Consider the following 24,650-nt stretch of genomic DNA (forward strand, 5'->3'; position numbering starts at 1 on the left):
CAAAAGTGGGTCAGCCATGGAGACCCAGAAACTGCAGACAAGCTGGTGGATCTAGTGGAGAGATACTTGGCTACTGAGAACCTGACCTCCTCTTCCAGAGACTCACAGACTTTCCACCCTAAGACCAGACCATCCCCAGCGGCGGGTAAGATGACTACAAGGGGTGAGGGTGGAGAGAGTGAGAGGGTGGGAGTATTACCCAATGTCTGGCCAGAGCGGCCAGGAAGGCCAAGGCCGCAAGAAGCGGTGAAAAAAATTATTTGTTACCGCTGCCGGCAAGAGGGACATATTGCAGCTAATTGCCCAGTGGTGGATGAGCCTATGCAGTGTGACTTTCTGAGCAATAGACGTCAGTCGCTGTTTGCGACAGTGGTATGCACGGCCAGCCCGGGCACTGAGAAACATTTGTGCAAAATGACTGTTAATGGAAATAATATTGTGGGGTTGCTGGATTCAGGTAGCTTGGTAACCTTGATAAGAGAGGAGATGGTCACTACAAAGGTCTCTGGCCATAAAAAGGTGGCAGTGATTTGTGTGCATGGGGACACTAGGGAGTATCCCGTGGCTACTGTGTTTTTTGAGACCCCCAAAGGTAACCTGTCTCATCAGGTAGGATTGGTACCTCATTTACCACATGATGCCATTGTGGGGAGGGATTTTCCAAAATTCTGGGAACTCTGGGATTGTTCTGACCCCCCCACTGTCTCCCCTGCAGACCAGGAAGCTGAATCCAAGAAAGCGTCTGAGTGTGGTGAGGTCTCTCCCAAGTTCCCCTTGTCGGTACTAGCTGGGGAGACCCAAGGAACTGGGGAGGAGCCCACCTCCTCAGATGAAAATCTGCCGGTTTTGGATTTCTCGGACTTAGAGGTGCATAGGGAAAATTTTGCCACCGAACAGCTGAAAGACCCCACGCTGATAAAAGCCCGGGAAAATGTAGTAAAAGTAGATGGCCAACTAGTGAGTCCTGAGAAAACTGCTGCTTATCCATACTTCCTTGTGGAAAGGGACCTACTCTATCGAGTTGCTCAGGGGGCAGAAGAAACCATTGAGCAACTGGTGGTGCCCAGACCTTACAGGAAGTTGGTGTTGGAGTTGGCCCATGGACACATCCTTGGGGGTCATTTGGGGGCGGAGAAAACACGGGAAAGAGTACTGCAGCGGTTCTATTGGCCTGGGGTCATTAAGGAGGTGGAAAATTACTGTTCCTCTTGCCCTGTGTGTCAGAAGTCGGCCCCTATGCCCCATTTCCGTAGTCCACTGGTACCTCTTCCCATCATTGAGGTCCCCTTTGAAAGGATTGCCATGGATTTGGTAGGTCCGCTGGTGAAGTCCGCTAGGGGGCATCAGTACCTGTTGGTCATACTCGACTATGCCACCCGCTATCCAGAAGCAATTCCACTCCGAAATACCTCTGCCAAGACAATAGCTAAGGAGCTATTCCTCGTTTTCAGCCGAGTGGGTATTTCAAAGGAACTGCTGACGGACCAGGGAACCCCCTTTATGTCCCGGGTGATGAAAGAGCTCTGCAAACTGTTCAAGGTAAAACAGTTGCGCACCTCTGTGTATCATCCCCAAACTGACGGGTTGGTGGAAAGGTTCAACAAAACCCTGAAACAAATGCTAAGGAAGGTGGTAGATAAGGATGGAAAGGGTTGGGATTATTTAGTACCCTATTTGATGTTTGCCATCCGGGAGGTACCCCAGTCCTCCACAGGGTTTTCACCATTTGAGTTGCTCTATGGGAGACACCCAAGGGGGCTGTTAGATATCGCCAAGGAAACTTGGGAAAGTGAGAGTTCTCCCCACCGGAGTGTGATTGAGCACGTCGCCCAAATGCAAGATAGAATTGCCCAGGTCATGCCTATCGTAAAGGAACATTTGTCCCAAGCACAGTTAGCGCAGCAGAGGGTGTACAATCGGGGGGCCCGGACCAGGTCGTTTGCTGAAGGAGATAGAGTGCTAGTGCTAATCCCTACGGTTGAAAGCAAATTCCTGGCCAAATGGCATGGCCCATACGAGGTGATTGAGAAAGTGAGTGAAGTGAATTACAGGGTCAGACAACCAGGAAGGCGGAAACCGGAGCAGATCTACCACATCAATCTGCTAAAGGCCTGGAGGGACAGGGAATCCCTAGTTGCTGAGGGTTTGTCACCAGCGCCATCTAACTGCTTGGTTCCGGAGGTTGGAATAGCAGTCACCTTGTCTACAATTCAAAAACAGGAGGCTAAAGAGTTTGTGCTCCGCAACACAGATGTTTTTTCTGAGCTGCCGGGACTAACCTCGGGGGTGGAGCATGACATTATCACCCCACCGGGTGAAAGAGTAAAACTGAAACCCTATAGAATCCCAGAGGCAATACGTGGGGAAGTACAGAGAATGCTAGATTTGGGGGTGATAGAGGAGTACCAAAGTGACTGGTCCAGCCCCATAGTGTTGGTGCCCAAACCAGATGGGAGCTGGCGATTTTGTAACGACTTTCGACAGTTGAATAAAGTTACAAAATTTGACACCTACCCCATGCCAAGGATAGATGAACTAATCGACCGACTGGGAGCAGCCCGGTACATGACAACGCTAGACTTGACAAAAGGTTATTGGCAAATTCCCCTAGCTAAGTCGGCAAAGGAGAAGACTGCATTTGTAACCCCAGAAGGGTCATTCCAGTATAAAAGAATGCCGTTCGGGTTACAGAATGCACCGGCCACCTTTCAGCGAAAAATGGATCAGATTCTTCGTCCCCATCAGAAGTATGCTGCAGCGTACTTGGACGATGTGATTATCCATAGCGCAGACTGGGCCTCACATTTGCCAAAAGTTCAGGCTGTGCTAGACTCAATATGGAAAGCTGGGTTTACGGCCAACCCAAAGAAGTGTACGATTGGACAGGAGGAGGCCAAGTACCTGGGGTACACTATTGGGAGAGGGGTAATAAAACCTCAGGTAAACAAAGTGGAAGCAATACAGAATTGGCCACGCCCAAATAACAAAAAGCAGGTACGGGCTTTTCTAGGAATTGCTGGCTACTATCGGCGATTCATTCCCCATTTTGCTTCTATGGCAGTACCCCTAACCAACCTGACAAAAGGGAAGGAGTCTGTCATGGTTAAGTGGTCCCCTGAGGCTGAAACAGCCTTCCAGTCTTTAAAAAGGGCCTTATGTAGCCAGCCAGTCCTATACTCACCAGACTTCTCAAAAGACTTTGTGGTCCAGACAGATGCATCCAATGTTGGCTTAGGAGCAGTGCTGTCCCAGGTTTGGCAGGGGGAGGAGCACCCGGTAATCTATCTCAGCCGAAAGCTAAAGTCTCACGAGGAAAATTACGCCACGATTGAGAAGGAGTGTTTAGCGGTGAAGTGGGCCCTAGATTCCCTTCGGTACTATCTGCTGGGCAGACATTTTGACCTGATCACAGATCACGCTCCCTTGAAATGGATGGCTCAAAATAAGGAGACCAATAGAAGGGTAAATAGGTGGTTTCTGGCCCTACAGGAATTTACCTTCACGGTGAAGCATCGCCCTGGTGTTCAGATGGGAAATGTGGATGCTTTATCCCGGGTACATGCCTGCCTGGCTACTGGTGTTACAACCCCAAGGTTGAAACAAGAGGGGGGGGTATGTGACAGTAGGCAGGTGAAATCACCTGGTTGCGTCCTGGATGGACGATATATTTGTCCGAGATTCAGGCTTTATGGGGATTTGTACCACTAGAGGGAAGTGCTGAGTCCTTCAGCACTGAGGTAATGAGCCCAGCTGAAGGTAGTGGGCTCATTAACACTTGTATAAAGCTTCCCAGAGTGCTTAGGGAGTTGCTCCACCCTGGAACCAGATCTGTGCCTGAACTGTCTGGGGAGCTGACCTGTTACCTGTGTGCAGAGAGACCAAAGCCTGTGTGGCTAACCTCCCAGTACTAGCAACTAGGTATAGCAGCAGGCTGTACCTAGTGGGTAGCTAGGGAGAAGCTGTTGTTGCAGTAAGTAGCCAAGTTGGCCAGGATTTATTTTGATGTTTCTTTTTGTTTATCATTTTTTTCTGTAAATATTGTAAATAAATTGCACCTGTTTGTTTTCACCTCCACTATTGTTGTGCTGTGCCTATCTTTTTGTGTTGTGCACCCATCCAGGGGGTCACACACACCCGCTGCCGAGCTAACCTTGTTACAATACACACACACACACATATATATATACACACACACACACATATATATATACACACACACACACACACATATATACACACACACACACATATATATATATATATACACACACACACATATATATATATATACACACACACATATATATATACACACACACACACATATATATATATATACACACACACATATATACACACACACACACACACATATATATACAGTTAGGTCCATAAATATTGGGACATGGACACAATTCTAACAATTTTGGCTCTATACACCACCACAATGGATTTGAAATGAAATGAACAAGATGTGCTTTAACTGCAGACTGTCAACTTTAATTTGAGGGTATTTACATCCACATCAGGTGAACGGTGTAGGAATTACAACAGTTTGCATATGTGCCTCCCACTTGTTAAGGGACCAAAAGTAATGGGACAGAATAATAATCATAAATCAAACTTTCACTTTTTAATACTTGGTTGCAAATCCTTTGCAGTCAATTACAGCCTGAAGTCTGGAACGCATAGACATCACCAGACGCTGGGTTTCATCCCTGGTGATGCTCTGCCAGGCCTCTACTGCAACTGTCTTCAGTTCCTGCTTGTTCTTGGGGCATTTTCCCTTCAGTTTTGTCTTCAGCAAGTGAAATGCATGCTCAATTGGATTCAGGTCAGGTGATTGACTTGGCCATTGCATAACATTCCACTTCTTTCCCTTAAAAAACTCTTTGGTTGCTTTTGCAGTCTGCTTTGGGTCATTGTCCATCTGCACTGTGAAGCGGCGTCCAATGAGTTGTGAAGCATTTGGCTGAATATGAGCAGATAATATTCCCGAAACACTTCAGAATTCATCCTGCTGCTTTTGTCAGCAGTCACATCATCAATAAATACAAGAGAAGCAGTTCCATTGGCAGCCATACATGCCCACGCCATGACACTACCACCACCATGCTTCACTGATGAGGTGGTATGCTTAGGATCATGAGCAGTTCCTTTCCTTCTCCATACTCTTCTCTTCCCATCACTCTGGTACAAGTTGATCTTGGTCTCATCTGTCCATAGGATGTTGTTCCAGAACTGTGAAGGCTTTTTTAGATGTCGTTTGGCAAACTCTAATCTGGCCTTCCTGTTTTTGAGGCTCACCAATGGTTTCCATCTTGTGGTGAACCCTCTGTATTCACTCTGGTGAAGTCTTCTCTTGATTGGTGACTTTGACACACATACACCTACCTCCCGGAGAGTGTTCTTGATCTGGCCAACTGTTGTGAAGGGTGTTTTCTTCACCAGGGAAAGAATTCTTCGCTCATCCACCACAGTTGTTTTCCGTGGTCTTCCGGGCCTTTTGGTGTTGCTGAGCTCACCGGGGCGTTCCTTCTTTTTAAAAATGTTCCAAACAGTTGTTTTGGCCACGCCTAATGTTTTTGCTATCTCTCTGATGGGTTTGTTTTGTTTTTTCAGCCTAATGATGGCTTCACTGATAGTGACAGCTCTTTGGATCTCATCTTGAGAGTTGACAGCAACAGATTCCAAATGCAAATAGCACACTTGAAATGAACTCTGGACCTTTTATCTGCTCATTGTAATTGGGATAATGAGGTAATAACACACACCTGGCCATGGAACAGCTGAGAAGCCACTTGTCCCATTACTTTTGGTCCCTTAACAAGTGGGAGGCACATATGCAAACTGTTGTAATTCCTACACCGTTCACCTGATTTGGATGTAAATACCCTCATATTAAAGCTGACAGTCTGCAGTTAAAGCACATCTTGTTTGTTTCATTTCAGATCCATTGTGGTGGTATATAGAGCCAAATATGTTAGAATTGTGTCGATGTCCCAATATTTATGGACCTGACTGTATATACACACACACACACACACATATATATATATATATATATACACACACATATATACACACACACACACACACATATATACACACACACACACACATATATACACACACACACACACATATATACACACACACACACACATATATACACACACACACACATATATATATACACACACACATATATATATATTGTGACAGTAGGCAGGTGAAATCACCTGGTTGCGTCCTGGATGGACGATACATTTGTCCAAGGTTCAGGCTTTATGGGGATTTGTACCACTAGAGGGAAGTGCTGAGTCCTTCAGCACTGAGGTAATGAGCCCAGCTGAAGGTAGGGGGCTCATTAACACCTGTATAAAACTTCCCAGAGTGCTTGGGGAGTTGCTCCACCCTGGAACCAGATCTGTGCCTGAACTGACTGGGGAGCTGACCTCTTATCTGTGTGCAGGGAGACCAAAGCCTGTGTGGCTAGCCTCTAAGTCAGTGGTTCTTAACCTGGGTTCGATCGAACCCCAGGGGTTCGGTGAGTCAGTCTCGGGGGTTCGGCGGAGGTGACCCACACCCGACTCATGATTTGTGATGACATGCCCAGTGGTCGGCAAGCCGCGGCTCTTGTGTGCCGGGCGCCCGCTCCCCTCCCTCCTCTCGGGCGGCAGGGACTCAAATGCAATGATTGGCCAGTCTCGCTGCCACTCACATCCTGATAGCCAGTGATTGGCTGTCAGGATGTGTGTAGGCGGGGCAGCGTGACGAACGTGAGAGGAGCTAGGCTCCTCTCACAGTCCGCCCTGAAGACCGGAACGGCGCGGGAATACAGCGAGAGGAACGCGCGGAGCAAAGGTAAGTGAATTGACACAGGGGGGACTTAATATGGGGGATGAATTAATATGGGGAATGAATTACTATAGGGGGGATGAATTACTATATGGGGGATGTATTACTATATGGGGGATGAATTACTATATGGGGGATGTATTACTATGGGGGATGAATTACTATATGGGGGATGAATTATTATATGGGGGATGAATTACTATATGGGGGATGTATTACTATATGGGGGATGAATTACTATATGGGGGATGAATTACTATATGGGGGATGAATTACTATAGGGGGAAGGAATTACTATAGGGGGGATGAATTACTATATGGGGGATGAATTACTATGGGGGATGAATTACTATATGGGGGATGAATTACTATGAGGGATGAATTACTATATGGGGGATGAATTACTATATGGGGGATGAATTACTATGAGGGATGAATTACTATATGGGGGATGAATTACTATATGGGGGATGAATTACTATGGGGGATGAATTACTATATGGGGGATGAATTACTATATGGGGGATGAATTACTATGGGGGATGAATTACTATATGGGGGATGAATTACTATGGGGGATGAATTACTATATGGGGGATGAATTACTATATGGGGGATGTATTACTATATGGGGGATGTATTACTATATGGGGGATGAATTACTATATGGGGGATGAATTACTATAGGGGGAAGGAATTACTATAGGGGGGATGAATTACTATAGGGGGGATGAATTACTATGGGGGATGAATTACTATGGGGGATGAATTACTATATGGGGGATGAATTACTATGGGGGATGAATTACTATATGGGGGATGAATTACTATATGGGGGATGAATTACTATATGGGGGGATGAATTACTATGGGGGATGAATTACTATATGGGGGATGAATTACTATGAGGGATGAATTACTATGGGGGATGAATTACTATATGGGGGATGAATTACTATATGGGGGATGAATTACTATGGGGGATGAATTACTATATGGGGGATGAATTACTATATGGGGGATGAATTTTCATACCGTTTGTTACAACATATCTTTGCGAGCAATCCTTTTCGAGGATGCTGGACATAAAGACGAAGAAAAGGAACAGACTTTGTTGCGAAAATGACATGAGAGTGGCACTTGCCAAGGTAATGCCGCGCATTTCTGAACTGGCCTCTGAAAGACAACAGCAGAAGTCACACTGATTTGTGGTAAATATTCATTATTTTGTTTTTGTGTGAAAATCATGTTTTAATGGTTTTGTTCTTTGTTCTTAATGGTTTTGTTCATTTTGTGCACCTATGTATAAATATATACCTATGTTTTGAATTTTAAAAATCATATTTTATTTTTCCAATTAAGAAGGGTTCGGTGAATGCGCATATGAAACTGGTGGGGTTCAGTACCTCCAAAAAGGTTAAGAACCACTGCTCTAAGTACTAGCAACTAGGTATAGCAGCAGGCTGTACCTAGTGGGTAGCTAGGGAAAGCTGTTGTTGCAGTAAGTAGCCAAGTTGGCCAGGATTTATTTTGATGTTTCTTTTTTTTTGGTTTACCATTTTTCTGTAAATATTGTAAATAAATTGCACCTGTTTGTTTTCACCTCCACTGTTGTTGTGCTGTGCCTGTCTTTTTGTGTTGTGCACCCATCCAGGGGGTCACACACACCCGCTGCCGAGCTAACCCCGTTACTATGCATACACACACACACACATATATATACACACACACACACACACATATATATATATACACACACACACACACACACACACACATATATATATATACACACACACACACACACATATATAAACATACACACACACATATATATATATATACACACACACACACACACATATATACACACACCAGCAATTCCTGACTGTCAAAATAACAGTCAGGATTTTCTCTGTAAATATAGAAGCTGATGCATTAAAAAAAAAAGAAAAAGAAAACAATAAGGCCAGTCTCCTGGTGCCTATAAACATCGATCAGACAGGAGATAGAGAGATACAAAGTAACATTGTTTATAAACATCGATCAGACGGGAGATAGAGAGATACAAAGTAACATTGTTTATAAACATCGATCAGACAGGAGATAGAGAGATACAAAGTAACATTGTTTATAAACATCGATCAGACGGGAGATAGAGAGATACAAAGTAACATTGTTTATAAACATTGAACAGACGGGAGATAGAGAGATACAAAGTAACATTGTTTATAAACATTGAACAGACGGGAGAGATACAAAGTAACATTGTTTATAAACATCGATCAGACGGGAGATAGAGAGATACAAAGTAACATTGTTTATAAACATCGATCAGACGGGAGATAGAGAGATACAAAGTAACATTGTTTATAAACATCGATCAGACGGGAGATAGAGAGATACAAAGTAACATTGTTTATAAACATTGAACAGACGGGAGAGATACAAAGTAACATTGTTTATAAACATCGATCAGGCGGGAGATAGAGAGATACAAAGTAACATTGTTTATAAACATCAATCAGACGGGAGGTAGAGAGATACAAAGTAACATTGTTTATAAACATCGATCAGACGGGAGATAGAGAGATACAAAGTAACATTGTTTATAAACATCGATCAGACGGGAGATAGACAGATACAAAGTAACATTGTTTATAAACATCGATCAGGCGGGAGATAGAGAGATACAAAGTAACATTGTTTATAAACATCAATCAGACGGGAGATAGAGAGATACAAAGTAACATTGTTTATAAACATCGATCAGACGGGAGATAGAGAGATACAAAGTAACATTGTTTATAAACATCGATCAGACGGGAGATAGACAGATACATGTCAGGGTCTCCAGGGATCATTATACTGAAGACCCCTCATCCTCCCTCCTCAGGGTGATTTGACACCGCAGGGAACACTCTTCTTCCTGAGAATACGGCAGGAATCTGGTTATACTCACACAATGGCACGCAGGTTGCAGATGCCGTCCTTCTTCTGGAAGTGCACCTTGGTCACGTTCTTCAATAAATTCTTTGGTATGTGTTTGGCCAGCTGGGTGCAGCAGGACATGGTGCGTGTCGGCATGCCTGTGTAACCAAAAAAATCCACACAATTTGGGGTATAATTGTTACATGGTATTATTATTTATTTCAGGTACTTATATAGCGCCATCAATTTACATATATATTGTGCATTCACATCAGGCCCCGCCCCCGAGGAGCATACAATCTAAGGTCCCTAACTCACATTCATACATACACATACTAGGGACAATTTAGACAGGAGCCAATTAACCTACCAGCTTGTCTTTGGAGTGTGGGAGGAAACCGGAGTACCCAGAGGAAACCCACGAAGGCACAGGGAGAACATGCAAACTCCATGCAGGTGGTGCCGTGGTTCGGATCAACTGCTGTACAGGATAGGGCACTGAATGAGTTCTTCGAAGCTTCAATCCAGACAGACATAAGCCACCACTAGCACAGCACAGTGGATAAGTGGTTAGCACATCTGCCTGGCAGCACTAGGGTTGTCGGTTTGAATCCCAACCCCGGCACCACCTGCATGGAGTTTGCATGTTCTGCCTGTGTGGGTTTTCTCTGGGTACTCCAGTTTCCTCCGACACTCCGAAGATATGCTGGTAGGTGAATTGGCTCCTGTCTAAATTGTCCCTAGTATATGAATGTTAGGGACTTTAGATTGTATGCTCCTCGGGGGCGGGGACTGATGTGAATGTACAATATATACGTAAATTGATGGCGCTGTATAAAGTACCTGTAATAGAATGTATTCACTAACAAAATATGAATAATAATTATATACTGAGATCCTGTTCTTGACTGGGAAAGGGAGGGGCAGCAGTGAGCCAATCCAGCTCTCCTGCATGACACTGTGCTGTCAATCTACCAATCAGAACAGAAAGAGGGAATAGGGTGATGACCTTATTGCAGTGGCGTCCCAAGGCAGGTGCGGGGGGTGCGTGCCGTACCGGGTGACACCTACCGCACAAGGTGACACCGGACCCGCTCCATGAAAAGGTAAGTTGTAAAGCAAGCCAATGATCCCCGCAGGATGGATCGGATCTGCGGATTGGGGAGGAAAATGGATCGGACTCCGATCCATTATGCTTAATCCGCAGACCCGATCCATCCTGTGGGGATCATCGGAGGGGGTGTCACCAAGTGTTACCGCACCGGGTGACACCAACCCTAGGGATGCCCCTGCTTTATTGGGTAGGTGATAATCCTATATTGTCCAATCAGAAGGCTTGGGGGGATAGTTGGTGACCAAGCTGTTTTGCTTAACTGTAGCAGAGAAGAGAGAGATCATTATGCTGGCAAAAAAAAAGGTTGGAGGGGAGTGGCTTGAACCGCATTTTTATTACCCCCCCACACACACACACACACCCAACCACTCCCCTTAAGCTATAATCGTAGCAAATGGGGGTGTTTAAATGTATGCATTGCACCCATGGCAAAGAGTACCCGACTGTGGACGAACCGCCCACCGAATGCGACTCATTCCCAGGGGCGGAATGACCATTTGGAAACTCGGGCACTGCCCGAGGGCCCGGGGTCAGTAGGGGGCCCCATGAGATGCCCCTGGTACCTTTTTCATAGGATTTTTTTAGTTTGGGCAAGGACACAGGGGCCCCCTGATCCCCTATTACCTGGGCGCCCCATGAGTTGTCAGTCCGCCCCTGCTCATTCCAGTGTCTGGGGAAGCACCGCATACCTCATGCAACATACAATCCCAACTATCTGAGAGGCATGCTTTGTTACGTCATGTGGACGGCAATGCGGTGCAGAAAGTTCCCTGTCATGCGACGCACAGAAAGCCATCCCTTGTGACTCCATGCCGGGGACGGTGGTCTGTCTGGGCCACAGGTGTCACTTTGCAGCATTTTCATTCTGAATTTTGGAGATTAAAATGAAATCTCCTCTGTAATGTACATTTCACCTCTGATTTAGTCTCCTCCCCGGGTCAGTATGATGTATGACGCTGGAAGACATTCATGACTTGCCTGCCAAAATAAAAACAGATCAGCTGGGGGGGCAAATTCGGTGTCCCGGCCAACTCTGCTGGTATGAACACGACACTCGCTGAGGCCTAATATGATGTGCTGGACAAAGATATACAAGAAGTGGGGGGGGGGGAGGGGGGGCAAAGATAGCAATACAACCTAATGCAAAACAAGCCACAAGTCTGAATAAATATATATATACCATTTTTAGCTTGATTCACCACCTGAGCTTTCTTCTAGAGTGCACTGTCACTGGAGCTTTCTTCTAGAGTGCACTACCACCTGAGCTTCTGTCTAGAGTGCACTACCACCTGAGCTTCTGTCTAGAGTGCACTACCACCTGAGCTTCTGTCTAGAGTGCACTACCACCTGAGCGTCTGTCTAGAGTGCACTACCACCTGAGCTTCTGTCTAGTGTACACTACCACCTGAGCTTCCTTCTAGTGTACACTACCACCTGAGCTTCTGTCTAGAGTGCACTACCACCTGAGCTTCCTTCTAGTGTACACTACCACCTGAGCTTCTGTCTAGAGTGCACTACCACCTGAGCTTCTGTCTAGAGTGCACTACCACCTGAGCTTCTGTCTAGAGTGCACTACCACCGGAGCTTCCTTCTAGTGTACACTACCACCTGAGCTTCTGTCTAGAGTGCACTACCACCGGAGCTTTCTTCTAGAGTGCACAACCAATGGAGACTTCTTCTACAGTGCACTTCCACCTGAGCTTCCTTCTACAGTGCACTACCACTTGAGCTTCCTTCTAGAGTGCACTACCACCTGAGCTTCCTTCTAGAGTGCACTACCACCTGAGCTTCCTTCTAGAGTGCACTACCAATGGAGCTTTTTTCTAGAGTGCACTACCAATGGAGCTTTCCTCTAGAGTGCACTTCCACCTGAGCTTCCTTTTAGAGTACACTACCACCTGAGCTTTCTCCTGGAGTGCACTACCACCAGAGCTTCCATCTAGAGTGCACTACCACCAGAGCTTCCATCTAGAGTGGATGGTGTATATCGTGCCCTCCACCAGAGGCTTTCCTGCCCCAACCAGCTCTGACAGAGCCACCAGGGCTCCCCCGTACAGCTCCTGGCCACTCCCTGCCAGCCAGTCCAGGAGCCCAGAGTTGGTGCAGCAGGCACTGTCCAGCCCGACTTGCCTGGTGAGCAGAGAGTACCTGGAGCAGAGCTTCAGCCTGGGTTGGGGGCCAGGATCGGGAGGAGGCAGGAAAGAGGGATAGTGGGAGAGGGGCCAAGTCACTGCACCGTGGGCCTCTGGGTTGTATTTGCCCCCTGTGCCATAAGTTGCCAGTCAGTCCCTCCTTGGACCAATATAACTATGTATGTACCATACCTGGCCGATGCCCATGGAAGCTGGAAATCACTGTAGTAGGTACCATCAGCTTCCAAGTTCTGTGCGGAGTGGCTGCCCTGCTGCAGTGAACACAGGAGGTTGTGTTCTCAGCAAGGGCACCGTTCAGAGAACATTGTGCAATTGCTCATTTAATGCAAAGCATTCTCTGAGTGGACAAGGTGGAGATTGTGACGTCATCACCCCGCCTCTCCACCTCCTCCAATCAGAGAATGCTTCGCATTCATTGTGAAAACATGAAGAGTGTTCTCTGAGTGGTGACTGTTCTGAGCACCCGACCTCTTGTGTTCATTAACCACCTCACGTCCGGCTGTTGTATATAAATGGCCGGACGGTGGCAGTGCAGGGGCGGGTAGGCATTTATAAACAGCCACCCCGCCCCCTGCTTGTGCACGTTTCCTGGGAGCGCGCAGCACCGCGATCCGGTGCCCACTATGTCCTCCGGACACAGTGGAACACCGATCGTCGGACGGGACCTCTGTGCAAGGTCCTGATCATGTGATCACTGATTGGCCAATCAATGATCACATGCAGAGTAGTAAGCAAGATGTCACTTCTGACATCATTGCTTACTACGTGTGAAATCTGTGAATGATCACAGAGGTCACATGGTACAGGCCTATTCACAACAGCCTTGTACCATGTGACAAGCTGTGACCAATCACAGCTCACACAGTATTTCTCAATGGCTGCAAGAATGCAGCCAGAGAAAAGGAGAAATGATTGCTTTTACAGCCTTTATGGGTGTAAAAGCAATCAGAGTAAAAAAAAAAAAAAAGAATCTTCCATCACCCCCCCACAAGTAGTACAGTGTCACCATGGTGACACTGTACTGCTAGGGTGACAGTATGTAAAAAAAAAAACCAAGAAAACCATAAAAACCAATATAAAAAAAAAAAAATAAAAATGTAAAAAAAAATTATAATTTTTGGTTATAAACTAATTTGGGCTTTTTTTTTTTTTTACTAAAAAGATAACTGAATAAATGTTGGCCAAGATTTATGATGAAATATTATTTATTTGCAAAATTTTATAAGAAAAACACTTTTTTTCAAAATGTTTGGATTTTTTCATTTCTATAGCAAAATAAAAAAAAAATCCCAGTGGTGAATAAATATCACCAAAATAAAGTTTTATCTGTCTCAAAAAAATGCTAAAAAAGTCATATGGGTACAGTGTTGCATGACTGCGCAATTGTCATTCAAAGTGTGATAGTGCTGAAAGCTGAAAATTTGCCTGGACAGGAAGGGGGTGAAAGTGTCGGGACTGGAAGGGGGGGAAAGTGTCCGGACTGGAAGGGGGTGAAGGTGTCCGGACTGGAAGGGGGTGAAGGTGTCCGGACTGGAAGGGGGTGAAGGTGTCCGGACTGGAAGGGGGTGAAAGTGTCCGGACTGGAAGGGGGGGAAAGTGTCCGGACTGGAAGGGGGGGAAAGTGTCGGGACTGGAAGGGGGTGAAGGTGTCCGGACTGGAAGGGGGGGAAAGTGTCCGGACTGGAAGGGGGTGAAAGTGTCCGGACTGGAAGGGGGGGAAAGCGTCCAGACCGGAAGGGGGTGAAAGCGTCCGGACCGGAAGGGGGGGGGGAAACGTCCGGACCGGAAGGGGGGGAAAGCGTCCGGACCGGAAGGGGGGGAAAGCGTCCGGACCGGAAGGGGGGGAAAGTGTCCGGACCGGAAGGGGGAGAAGTGTCCGGACCGGAAGGGGGAGAAGTGTCCGGACCGGAAGGGGGGGAAAGTGTCCGGACCGGAAGGGGGGGAAAGTGTCCGGACCGGAAGGGGGGGAAAGTGTCCGGACGGGAAGGGGGGGAAAGTGTCCGGACAGGAAGTGGGGGAAAGTGTCCGGACCGGAAGGGGGGGAAAGTGTCCGGACCGGAAGGGGGGGAAAGCGTCCGGACCGGAAGGGGGAAAAGCGTCCGGACCGGAAGGGGTGAAAGCGTCCGGACTGGAAGGGGGGGGGGGAAGTGTCCGGACTGGAAGGGGGGGGAGTGTCCGGACTGGAAGTGGTTAAGCAGGAGCGCAGCTGCTCACCATGGGACCTGGACACTAGCAATGCTTACTATTATTATTATTATTATTATTATTATTATTATTATACAGTATTTATAAAGCACCAATAGTTCGCTCAGCGCTGTACATTACAAAGGGGGACAGAACATGTGACAGAGCAATACCAATACAATGCAAAACATGAGGGGATTGAGGGCCCTGCTCTTTGGAGCTTACAATCTAGGAGGGAGGGGATGGTGGCACAGGAGGAGATAGCTGTGGGGGATGGGGTGGTAGGAAGAGTGGAGGAGGTCGGCAATTAGCAGGGGGTGGGGTAGGCTTCCCTGAAGAGATGGGTTTTCAGGGTGCGCCTAAAGGAGAGGAGAGTAGGTGATAGTCTGACGGATTGGGGTAGGGAGTTCCAGAGGATGGGTGACGCCCTGGAGAAGTCCTGGAGGCAGGCATGGGAGGAGGAGACCAGGGAACTAGAGAGAAGGAGGGATCCAATGATTTCCACAGGGATCAGCCAGGTATGGCACATACATAGTTACGTTGGATCACACTGGATCCATGTACCTAGGAACAATATCCATACCTGGAATCCAGCTTTAATCGCATCACCAGCACTGAACTTAATTCTTTGTGTTCATTGAAACAGGAGGTAAGCTTACTGCCTTCTGAAAAGTGATTGATTGTGGATCACTTTTCAGAGGGCGGTATGGCAACAGCTGACAGGCTTTCAGGAGGAGCTAGTGCCGCCTCCTGAGCCTGTTTTTTCTTCCCTTTTTTAAAAAAATTGCCGATTGGCAATGTTACATTGTGGGATTGCAGTGAAACTGCAAGCCAAGTGCTCCCTTATCCTCTCCTTCCATGCTCATCTCCAGGACTTCTCCAGAGCTTCCCCCATCCTCTGGAACTCTCTACCCCAATCTATCAGACTATCTCATACTCTGCTCACTTTTAGGCGATCTCTGAAAACCTCTCTCTTCAGGGAAGCCTATCCTGCCCTCAGCTAATAATGGAATCTTCTACTCCTCCTACCAGTCCATCCCCCACAGTTATTTCCTTTTGTACCACTAGCCCCTCCCTCCTAGATTGTAAGCTCCCAGGATCAGGGCCCTCCTATCCCTCTTGTATTGAACTGTATTGTTGCTGTATTGTCTCCCGTTATATTGTAAAGTGCTGAGCAGGGGCGGACTGACCATTTGGAAACTCGGACACTGCCCGAGGGCCCGGGGTCAGTAGGGGGCCCCATGAGATGCCCCTGGTACCTTTTTCATAGGCTTTTTTGAGTTTGGGCAAGGACACAGGGGCCCCATGATCCCCTATTGCCCGGGGGCCCCATGAGTTGTCAGTCTGGTGCTGAGCAAACTGTTGGCGCTATATAAATCCTGTACAATAATAATAAAGTGTTTGGTTCGGGGTTGCAGTTGTGGCCCCATCAATCTCATTCAGACAGGTTCCACCTGTCAAACTCTGCAGCCCCATTAAAAAAAATTGCTGTGGCCGCGAGGCAGAACATCACGACTTGTCAAGCCGTAATTTTAGAATCTGGGTGGGCGGCCGCCTGTTTTTACCGCCCACCAGCCACCTATAGGAAAGAGCCCTTCAGCAATATCTCATCCCAGGTGTGAGCACGGGGTGCTGAAAACTACCTGATCTGTGCGAAAACATGTGACTCGCTAAATATTCGACCTCCCGATGATCTCAGCAAGGATTGCGCAACACGATCAGATTCATCTGATCATGAAAATTCCTCGAGGTTTCCCGCAGAAACGTTTGGCGCACTCGGTGTGGTGAGCTTCATAGGCATCATACACACATCGAAATATTTACAATCCACATTTCTTACGCATAAAAAAAAAAAAATCTGATTTTGGCCATCCAGTCACATTGACAAAGCAGCCCCCCCAACCAGTAGATCTATGATTGTGCCTCTCAAAAACACCCAAAAACACCCAAAAACACCCAAAATGTAGCGCTTGCCGCCAAAGGGGCTGCTGAAATGTTGCCTGGGCAGGGGCTGACTGACCATTTGGGAACTCGAGGTCCCGGGGTCAGTAGGGGGCCCCATGAGATGCCCCTGATACCTTTCATAGGCTTTTTGAGTGTGGGTGTGGTTTTTGGGTGTGGTTTGAGTGTGGGCGAGGACACAGGGGCCCCATGATCCCCTATTGCCTGGGGGCCCCATGAGTTGTCAGTCCACCCCTGTGCCTAGGTCTCCCTTTTTAGTACAGAGCTCCATGCACCCCAACTATTCAGGCTCAGTCTAGAGTAGGGGTGTCAAACTCAATTTTATTGGGGTCCGCATCAACATTAAAGGGCCGGTTGCATGGGCGGACTGACAACTCAGGCCCCTCCCAGCAATAGGGGATCATGGGGCCCCTGTGTCCACGCCCACACTCAAACCACACACAAAAAAGCCTATGAAAGGTACCAGGGGCATCTCATGGGGCCCCCTACTGACTGACAACTCATGGGGGCCCCCCAGGCAATAGGGGATCATGGGGCCCCTGTGTCTACGCCCACACTCAAACCACACACAAAAAAGCCTAAAAAGCCTATGAAAGGTACCAGGGGCATCTCATGGGGCCCCCTACTGACTGACAACTCATGGGGCTCCCCCCGGGCAATAGGGGGTCATGGGGCCCCTGTGTCCATGCCCACACTCAAACCACAGCCAAAAAAGCCTATGAAAAGGTACCAGGGGCATCTCATGGGGCCCCCTACTGACTGACAACTCATGGGGGCCCCCCTGGGCAATAGGGGATCATGGGGCCCCTGTGTCCACGCCCACACTCAAACCACACCCAAAAAAGCCTATGAAAGGTACCAGGGGCATCTCAGTGCCTGAGTGTTTGAGTGGTCAGTCCGCCCCTGGCCGGTTGTATCTGTAAGACGAGATGTCCAGAGCACCCCACCCCTCTTACAGCAGATTTCGAGAGAACCCCCGCCATCAGACGTCAGGAGTCTCCCACTCTCCATTACATCATTGTGCACCACCCTTACCTTGTGCTACTGCCAGGAAGAAGCTGGGGGAATAGCTGGGAAGCAGAAATTGCAGGGTCTGGAGGAGGACCAGAGGAGGGCTGGGCTGCACAGAGAGGCGCAGGCTCTGTAGGAGGACTTCTGTCCTCATCTCTGCTGCCAAATGCTAAGATGGGGATGGGGGGGAGCAGAGATAAGTCTCTCTGTAGCTGCACAGGATCTGACAGAGGAGTTCTGTCCTCCTCGCTGTGCCCCACAAGGTGGGAGAGGAGACGAGGGGGATGCTGAACCTGCAGAAGAGGTGCAAGGGCCACAATGGTCTAGAGCAGGGGTCTCCAAACTATGGCCCTCCAGGTGTTGAGGAACTGCAAGTCCCATGAGGCCTTGCAAGACTGACAGCTGCAGGCAAGATTCCCAGAGGCAGAGGCATGATGGGACTTGTAGTACTTCAACAGCTGGAGGGCCACAGTTTGGAGACCCCTGGTCTAGAGGATGTGTTTTTAGAATTTATTGCTGAATAACTTGAACAGGGGAGGGGATTAGGGTCACATGATACTCCAAAACAATAGCAGAAATTAATAGGAGGACCGACTTTTCACTATCCTTCTCTATGGCAACTTTTCATGGAGGAAACAGGGAATGGACAGTATATCTAGGACTCCATCAGAGCAGCCCCAGTCCATATCACATCCTCTGGCACTTAGTTCCTTTCTGGCACTTGCACAATGAACAGTCCACAGCAAGGTCTTTACTCGCAGAGTCCCAGGAGCTGTCTGCCACCCAACATCCACAGATGTGGAGGGACAAAAGATCCTTCTCCAGACCAGGACTGCAGGACAGTGCCCTCCAGCAAATAATCCTTTAGGAATCTTTCTCAGGTTCTCAGCCCAGCTCCTGCTGGGGCTCAGACTGCAATTTCTTGTCCCAGTAACTCTCTCCTGGGTCAGTGTTTCTCAACTCCAGTCCTCATGGACCCCCAACAGGTCATGTTTTCAGGATTTCCATTATTTTGCACAGGTGATTTGATCAGTTTCACTGCCTTAGTAATTACCACAGCTGTTCCATCTGAGGGAAATCCTGAAAACATGACCTGTTGGGGGTCCACGAGGACTGGAGTTGAGAAACACTGTCCTAGGGTAAGCAGCCTCAGTAGACCTGAAGCCCTCCCTGAAGAGTAAACAACACTCCGCTCAGGCCTTCCAAACATCATGTCCACCATGCTGCAAGGGGACGCTACATTGTCGCATGAAGTCAAAATCAGAGGGAGTTCCCATAATGTGGTTTACTGAGACATAACATTGCCCATTGCCTTGACTTGAGCTGACTGAAGGGCAATTCTTACATCTTGAGGTCCCCCCATGGGCCGAGTGGAGATTGATGGTTGCCCCCAGGCCTTGGTTGATATCCAGGACAAAGGGTGGCACTATACACATCGTCACAAAGCAACAAGGGAGAAATGCAATTTGAAGTTCTTAGAAGGTGCTGATCAACCCGGTCTTCCTGCGAAACGCGTCGACCATTATACCAACCCCATTGTCCTCTCAGGTGATCTCCATACAATGTATTGTGTTTTATTGGACATTTGTACATGAGCAATGAGCATTTTAATGGAATTTTTCAATAAAATATTGTTTGAATTTTAATGACTTAATATTGTGAGTGTCAGAGGCAAAGTCCCACTTAGTCCTTCTTTGGTACATAGTCTAAGATTTGGGGATGATGCCTCTCAAAGTTTATCTTCTTTTCTTTAACCCTCTCAAACATTTATTAACCACTTCCCGTCCAGCCTATGTATATAAACGGCCGGACAGGAGCAGTTCAGGGGCGGGTGGCCATTTATAAACGTCCTCCCTGCTCCCTGGGAGCACACAGCACCACGATCCGGTGCCCACTGTGTCCTCCGGAAAACTGATCGTTGTACGGGACCTCTGCGTGATCCCGATCATGTGATCACTGATTGGCCAATCAGTGATCACATGCAGAGTAGTAAGCAAGATGTCACTTCTGACATCATTGCTTACTACGTGTGAAATCTGTGAATGATCACAGAGGTCACATGGTACAGGGCTATTCACAACAGCCTTGTACCATGTGACAAGCTGTGACCAATCACAGCTCACACAGTATTTCTCAATGGCTGCAAGAATGAAGACAGAGAGAAGGAGAAATGATTGCTTTTACAGCCTTTATGGGTGTTAAAGCAATCAGTGTAAAAAAAAAAAATCTTCATCCCCCCCACAAGTAGTACAGTGTCACTATGGCGGCACTGTACTGTTAGGGTGACAGTATGTAAAAAAAAACCAAAAAAAAAAAAACCCATAAATAATAATATAAAAAAAACATAAAAATGTAAAAAAAAAAATTGAAAAATTATAATTTTATAAACTAATTTGGGTTATTTTTTTTTAACTAAAAAGATAACGGAATAAATTTTGGCCGAGATTTATGATAAAATATTATTTACTTGCAAAATTTTATAAGAAAAACACCTTTTTTTCAAACTTTTTGGACATTTTCGTTTATATAGCAAAAATAAAATAAAAATCCCAGCGGTGAATAAATACCATCAAAATAAAGTTTTATCTGTATCAAAAAATGCTAAAAAATTCATATGGGTACAGTGTTGCATGACTGCGCAATTGTCATTTAAAGTGTGATAGAGCTGAACGCTGAAAATTGGCCTGGACAGGAAGGGGGGAAAGTGTCCGGACAGGAAGGGGGGAAAGTGTCTGGACTGGAAGGGGGTGAAAGTGTCCGGACTGGAAGGGGGGGAAAGTGTCCGGACTGGAAGGGGGGGAAAGTGTCCAGACTGGAAGGGGGTAAAAGTGTCCGGACTGGAAGGGGGGGGAAAGTGTCCGGACTGGAAGGGGGTGAAAGTGTCCGGACTGGAAGGGGGGGAAAGTGTCCGGACTGGAAGGGGGGAAAATGTCCGGACTGGAAGGGGGGGAAAGTGTCCGGACTGGAAGGGGGGGGAAGTGTCCGGACTGGAAGGGGGGGAAAGTGTCCGGACTGGAAGGGGGGGAAAGTGTCCGGACTGGAAGGGGGGGAAAGTGTCCGGACTGGAAGGGGGGGGAAAGTGTCCGGACTGGAAGGGGGGGAAAGTGTCCGGACTGGAAGGGGGGGAAAGTCTCCGGACTGGAAGGGGGGAAAGTGTCCGGACTGGAAGGGGGGGAAAGTGTCCGGACTGGAAGGGGGTGAAAGTGTCCGGACTGGAAGGGGGTGAAAGTGTCCGGACTGGAAGGGGGGGAAAGTGTCCGGACTGGAAGGGGGTGAAAGTGTCCCGACTGGAAGGGGGGGAAAGTGTCTGGACTGGAAGGGGGGGAAAGTGTCTGGACTGGAAGGGGGTGAAAGTGTCCGGACTGGAAGGGGGGGAAAGTGTCCGGACAGGAAGGAGGTGAAAGTGTCCGGACTGGAAGGGGGTGAAAGTGTCCGGACTGGAAGGGGGTGAAAGTGTCCGGACTGGAAGGGGGGAAAGTGTCCGGACTGGAAGGGGGGGGAAGTGTCCGGACTGGAAGGGGGGGAAAGTGTCCGGACTGGAAGGGGGGAAATTGTCCGGACTGGAAGTGGTTAAATACCTCCCCAGCCACCTTCAGGATTCCTCTTTTCAGGGATTGGCTGGAGCATGATAAATATTCATAATCTCCATGCCCTGTATTCGGGAAACTTCTTCCAGAGGCAGGTGGGAGGAATCAAACCCTCAACTCAGCAAACCCTAATCAGACAAAGCTAATCAAATTTAGCCTGCCAGCCTAACTAGAGGAGGAAGATGCATGTACTGCAATTGCACAGTAGGGTTCAGGGGCGGACTGACAACTCATAGGGCCACCGGGCAATAGGGGATCATGGGGCCCCTGTGTCCTCACCCACACCCAAAAAAGCCTATGAAAAAGCCAATGAAAGGTACCAGGGGCATCTCATGGGGCCCCCTACTGACCTCAGGCCCTCGGTCAGTGCCCGAGTGCTCGAATGGTCAGTCATCCCCTGGTAGGGTTGTCACCCTCTGGACAGGGTAGTCGTAGATGGAAATGTTGTTTTAAAATGACTTCAAATAAGAAACAAATGAAAGTACGATGTCCAATAACACTTTACAAGTCATTACAGACCCAGTTTTTAATTTTGTGAATAAAAAGGTTTAGCCATTGTAAGCACCCCTGTCAGTGGTGTCATGGTTTGTCCTAACCCCCTGTATCTGCCCCCTGCTGGAGCAAATTGGTACATGGTTTATAGAGTTTTTTTTTTTTTTTGCTCAACTGTGGGTATAGGATTGTGTAGATGGAGATTTCAATATCCTATGTATTCATTTTTTCTATTTAATATTCTATGCATTTTTTTTCTGTTCATTAAACTAGATGGCCATTTATTTTCAGCTGCCTGTTTAATTCAATATTCTGTGCATTTGTTTTTTTTTTTATTGGTTGGACTAGATCAAGGGACTTCAAACTTTCCAAACTAAGGCCAGTTTACGGTGCTTCAAGCTTTGGGGGGGGGGGGGCAGACAGTGGCGAATGGGAGTAGGAAATGTCCCAGCATCAGCTGAAGGAAACAACATACCAACTTTGGTGTTAGGGGAATCCCTCCACTGGCATCCACTCAGTGTCCTCCCCCCCCTCTCTGCCAATCCCTCCACTGTCCTCCACTCAGTGTCCTCCATCCCTCTCTGCCAATCCCTCCACTGGCCTCCACTCACTGTGCTCCACTCCTCTCTGCCAATCCCTCCACTGGCCTCCACTCAATGCCCTCTACTCCTCTCTGCCAATCCCTCCACTGGCCTCCACTCAGTGTCCTCCATCCCTCTCTGCCAATCCCTCCACTGGCCTCCACTCAGTGTCCACCACCCCTCTCTGCCAATCCCTCCACTCAGTGTCCTCCATCCCTCTCTGCCAATCCCTCCACTGGCTTCATGTTTCCCAACAGATAAAATTCAAAACATTAACAATCACATATAAAGCCATTTATAACTCCGCCCCAAATTACATCACCAATCTTGTCTCCCAATATCACCCAAACCGTACTCTCCGCTCCTCGCACGACCTCCTGCTCTCTAGCTCCCTTGTCTCCTCCTCCAATACTCGTCTCCAGGATTTCTCCAGAGCTTCCCCCATCCTCTGGAACTTTCTACCCCAATTTATCAGACTATTGCCTACTCTGCTCACTTTTAGGCGATCTCTGTAAACCTCTCTCTTCAGGGAAGCCTATCCTGCCCTCAGCTAATTATGGAATCTTCTACTCCTCCTACCAGTCCATCCCCCACAGTTATTACCTTTTGTACCACTAGCCCCTCCCTCCTAGATTGTAAGCTCCCAGGATCAGGGCCCTCCTAACCCTCTTGTATTGAACTGTATTGTTGCTGTATTGTCTCCCATTATATTGTAAAGTGCTGAGCAAACTGTTGGCGCCATAAATCCTGTATAATAATAATAATAATAGTGCCCCATCATTGGTGTCAGTGGGAATAATATTGCCTCACATCAGTGGGAGAGGAAGAGTGCCCCAAGGGCCAGATAAAGGCAAGCAAAAGGGCCACATTCAGCCCCGGGCCACGGTTTGGAGACCAATGAACTAAATTGAATTTTGTCTGTAACAACTTGACAAACTATGGAACTTTTGCTGGACAGCTTGGCCTGTTACAGAAAGTGGAACAATAGTACAACTACTGGTAGAATCATTAGGTAGTAAACTATGTTACTATGTTAGCTGAAATTCAAGCAGAAAAATGTTAACAAAGATACAATGTATCATTAATCATTATTCTGAACATTTTTCAAAAAAAGATTTACAAGTTTTTCAATTATTTTCTAGTCATAAGGAGTTTAAACAAAACTAGTGAATTAATGTATCTTTCTAAAAAACTGTAATGCCTTGCTGCCATACTGACCCAGTGTCTTGAATTCTTTGAGTCATTGACCTGAACCCAAAATGGGGATCGTAAAAAAAATAAAATCTAGAGGCAATCAGATTTACAATGGATACAAAATTGGTCCAACGTACTTACCTTGACAAAGAGCAATAATTATCGCCATGCTAAAGGCTACGAGGGCGAGGAGCTTCAGAGGAGACATCGGGTCTGATGATATACAATATAATGTTTCTTTGCTCTTCTGGAGGAATATTGTGTCGACATCTGGAACAGACCCACCCTCCAAGTGTTGTATCCCCAGGCCAAAAGGTGGGGAGGAGAAGCATAGAAAAGTGAAGGCAGAAACAGACTAAGTGGTCCATTGAGTCTGCCTCCTTTTTTTTATAACCTATGTGTCTATGTTCCTTCCAAGCATGTTTACATTTCCTTACTGTTGACTGATTCAATAGCCCTGCCTTGAGGTCCAAGCATGAACTACTTTTTTTAGTAAAATAAATACTAAATACTGTTGCGTGTACGTTACTTGATGCTCCTGACAATCCTTAACCTGAAGGGTTGTCTTTGTGAATGGAGC

The 24,650-nt window shown here is 47.2% G+C and overlaps 1 protein-coding gene across 1 annotated transcript in view; it reads right to left on the minus strand.

Moving 5' to 3' along the window:
- Nucleotides 1-24,343, minus strand: part of LOC149435153 (C-C motif chemokine 28-like) — a 33,170-nt gene extending 8,827 nt beyond the window's left edge. Inside the window, exons 1-2 of the mRNA XM_089662969.1 lie at nucleotides 24,212-24,343; nucleotides 9,824-9,950 (exon numbers count right to left, since the gene is read on the minus strand). Of these exons, the coding sequence (XP_089519095.1) occupies nucleotides 9,824-9,950; nucleotides 24,212-24,278 (194 nt within the window). The 5' untranslated portion in view covers nucleotides 24,279-24,343. The remainder of the gene's footprint in view (nucleotides 1-9,823; nucleotides 9,951-24,211) is intronic.
- Between the last annotated feature and the right edge of the window lie 307 nt (nucleotides 24,344-24,650).

Source organism: Staurois parvus, unplaced genomic scaffold (assembly GCF_062004578.1).
Source record: "Staurois parvus isolate SC_StPar_1 unplaced genomic scaffold, SC_StPar_1.0 ptg001593l, whole genome shotgun sequence".
Lineage (NCBI taxonomy): Eukaryota > Metazoa > Chordata > Amphibia > Anura > Ranidae > Staurois > Staurois parvus.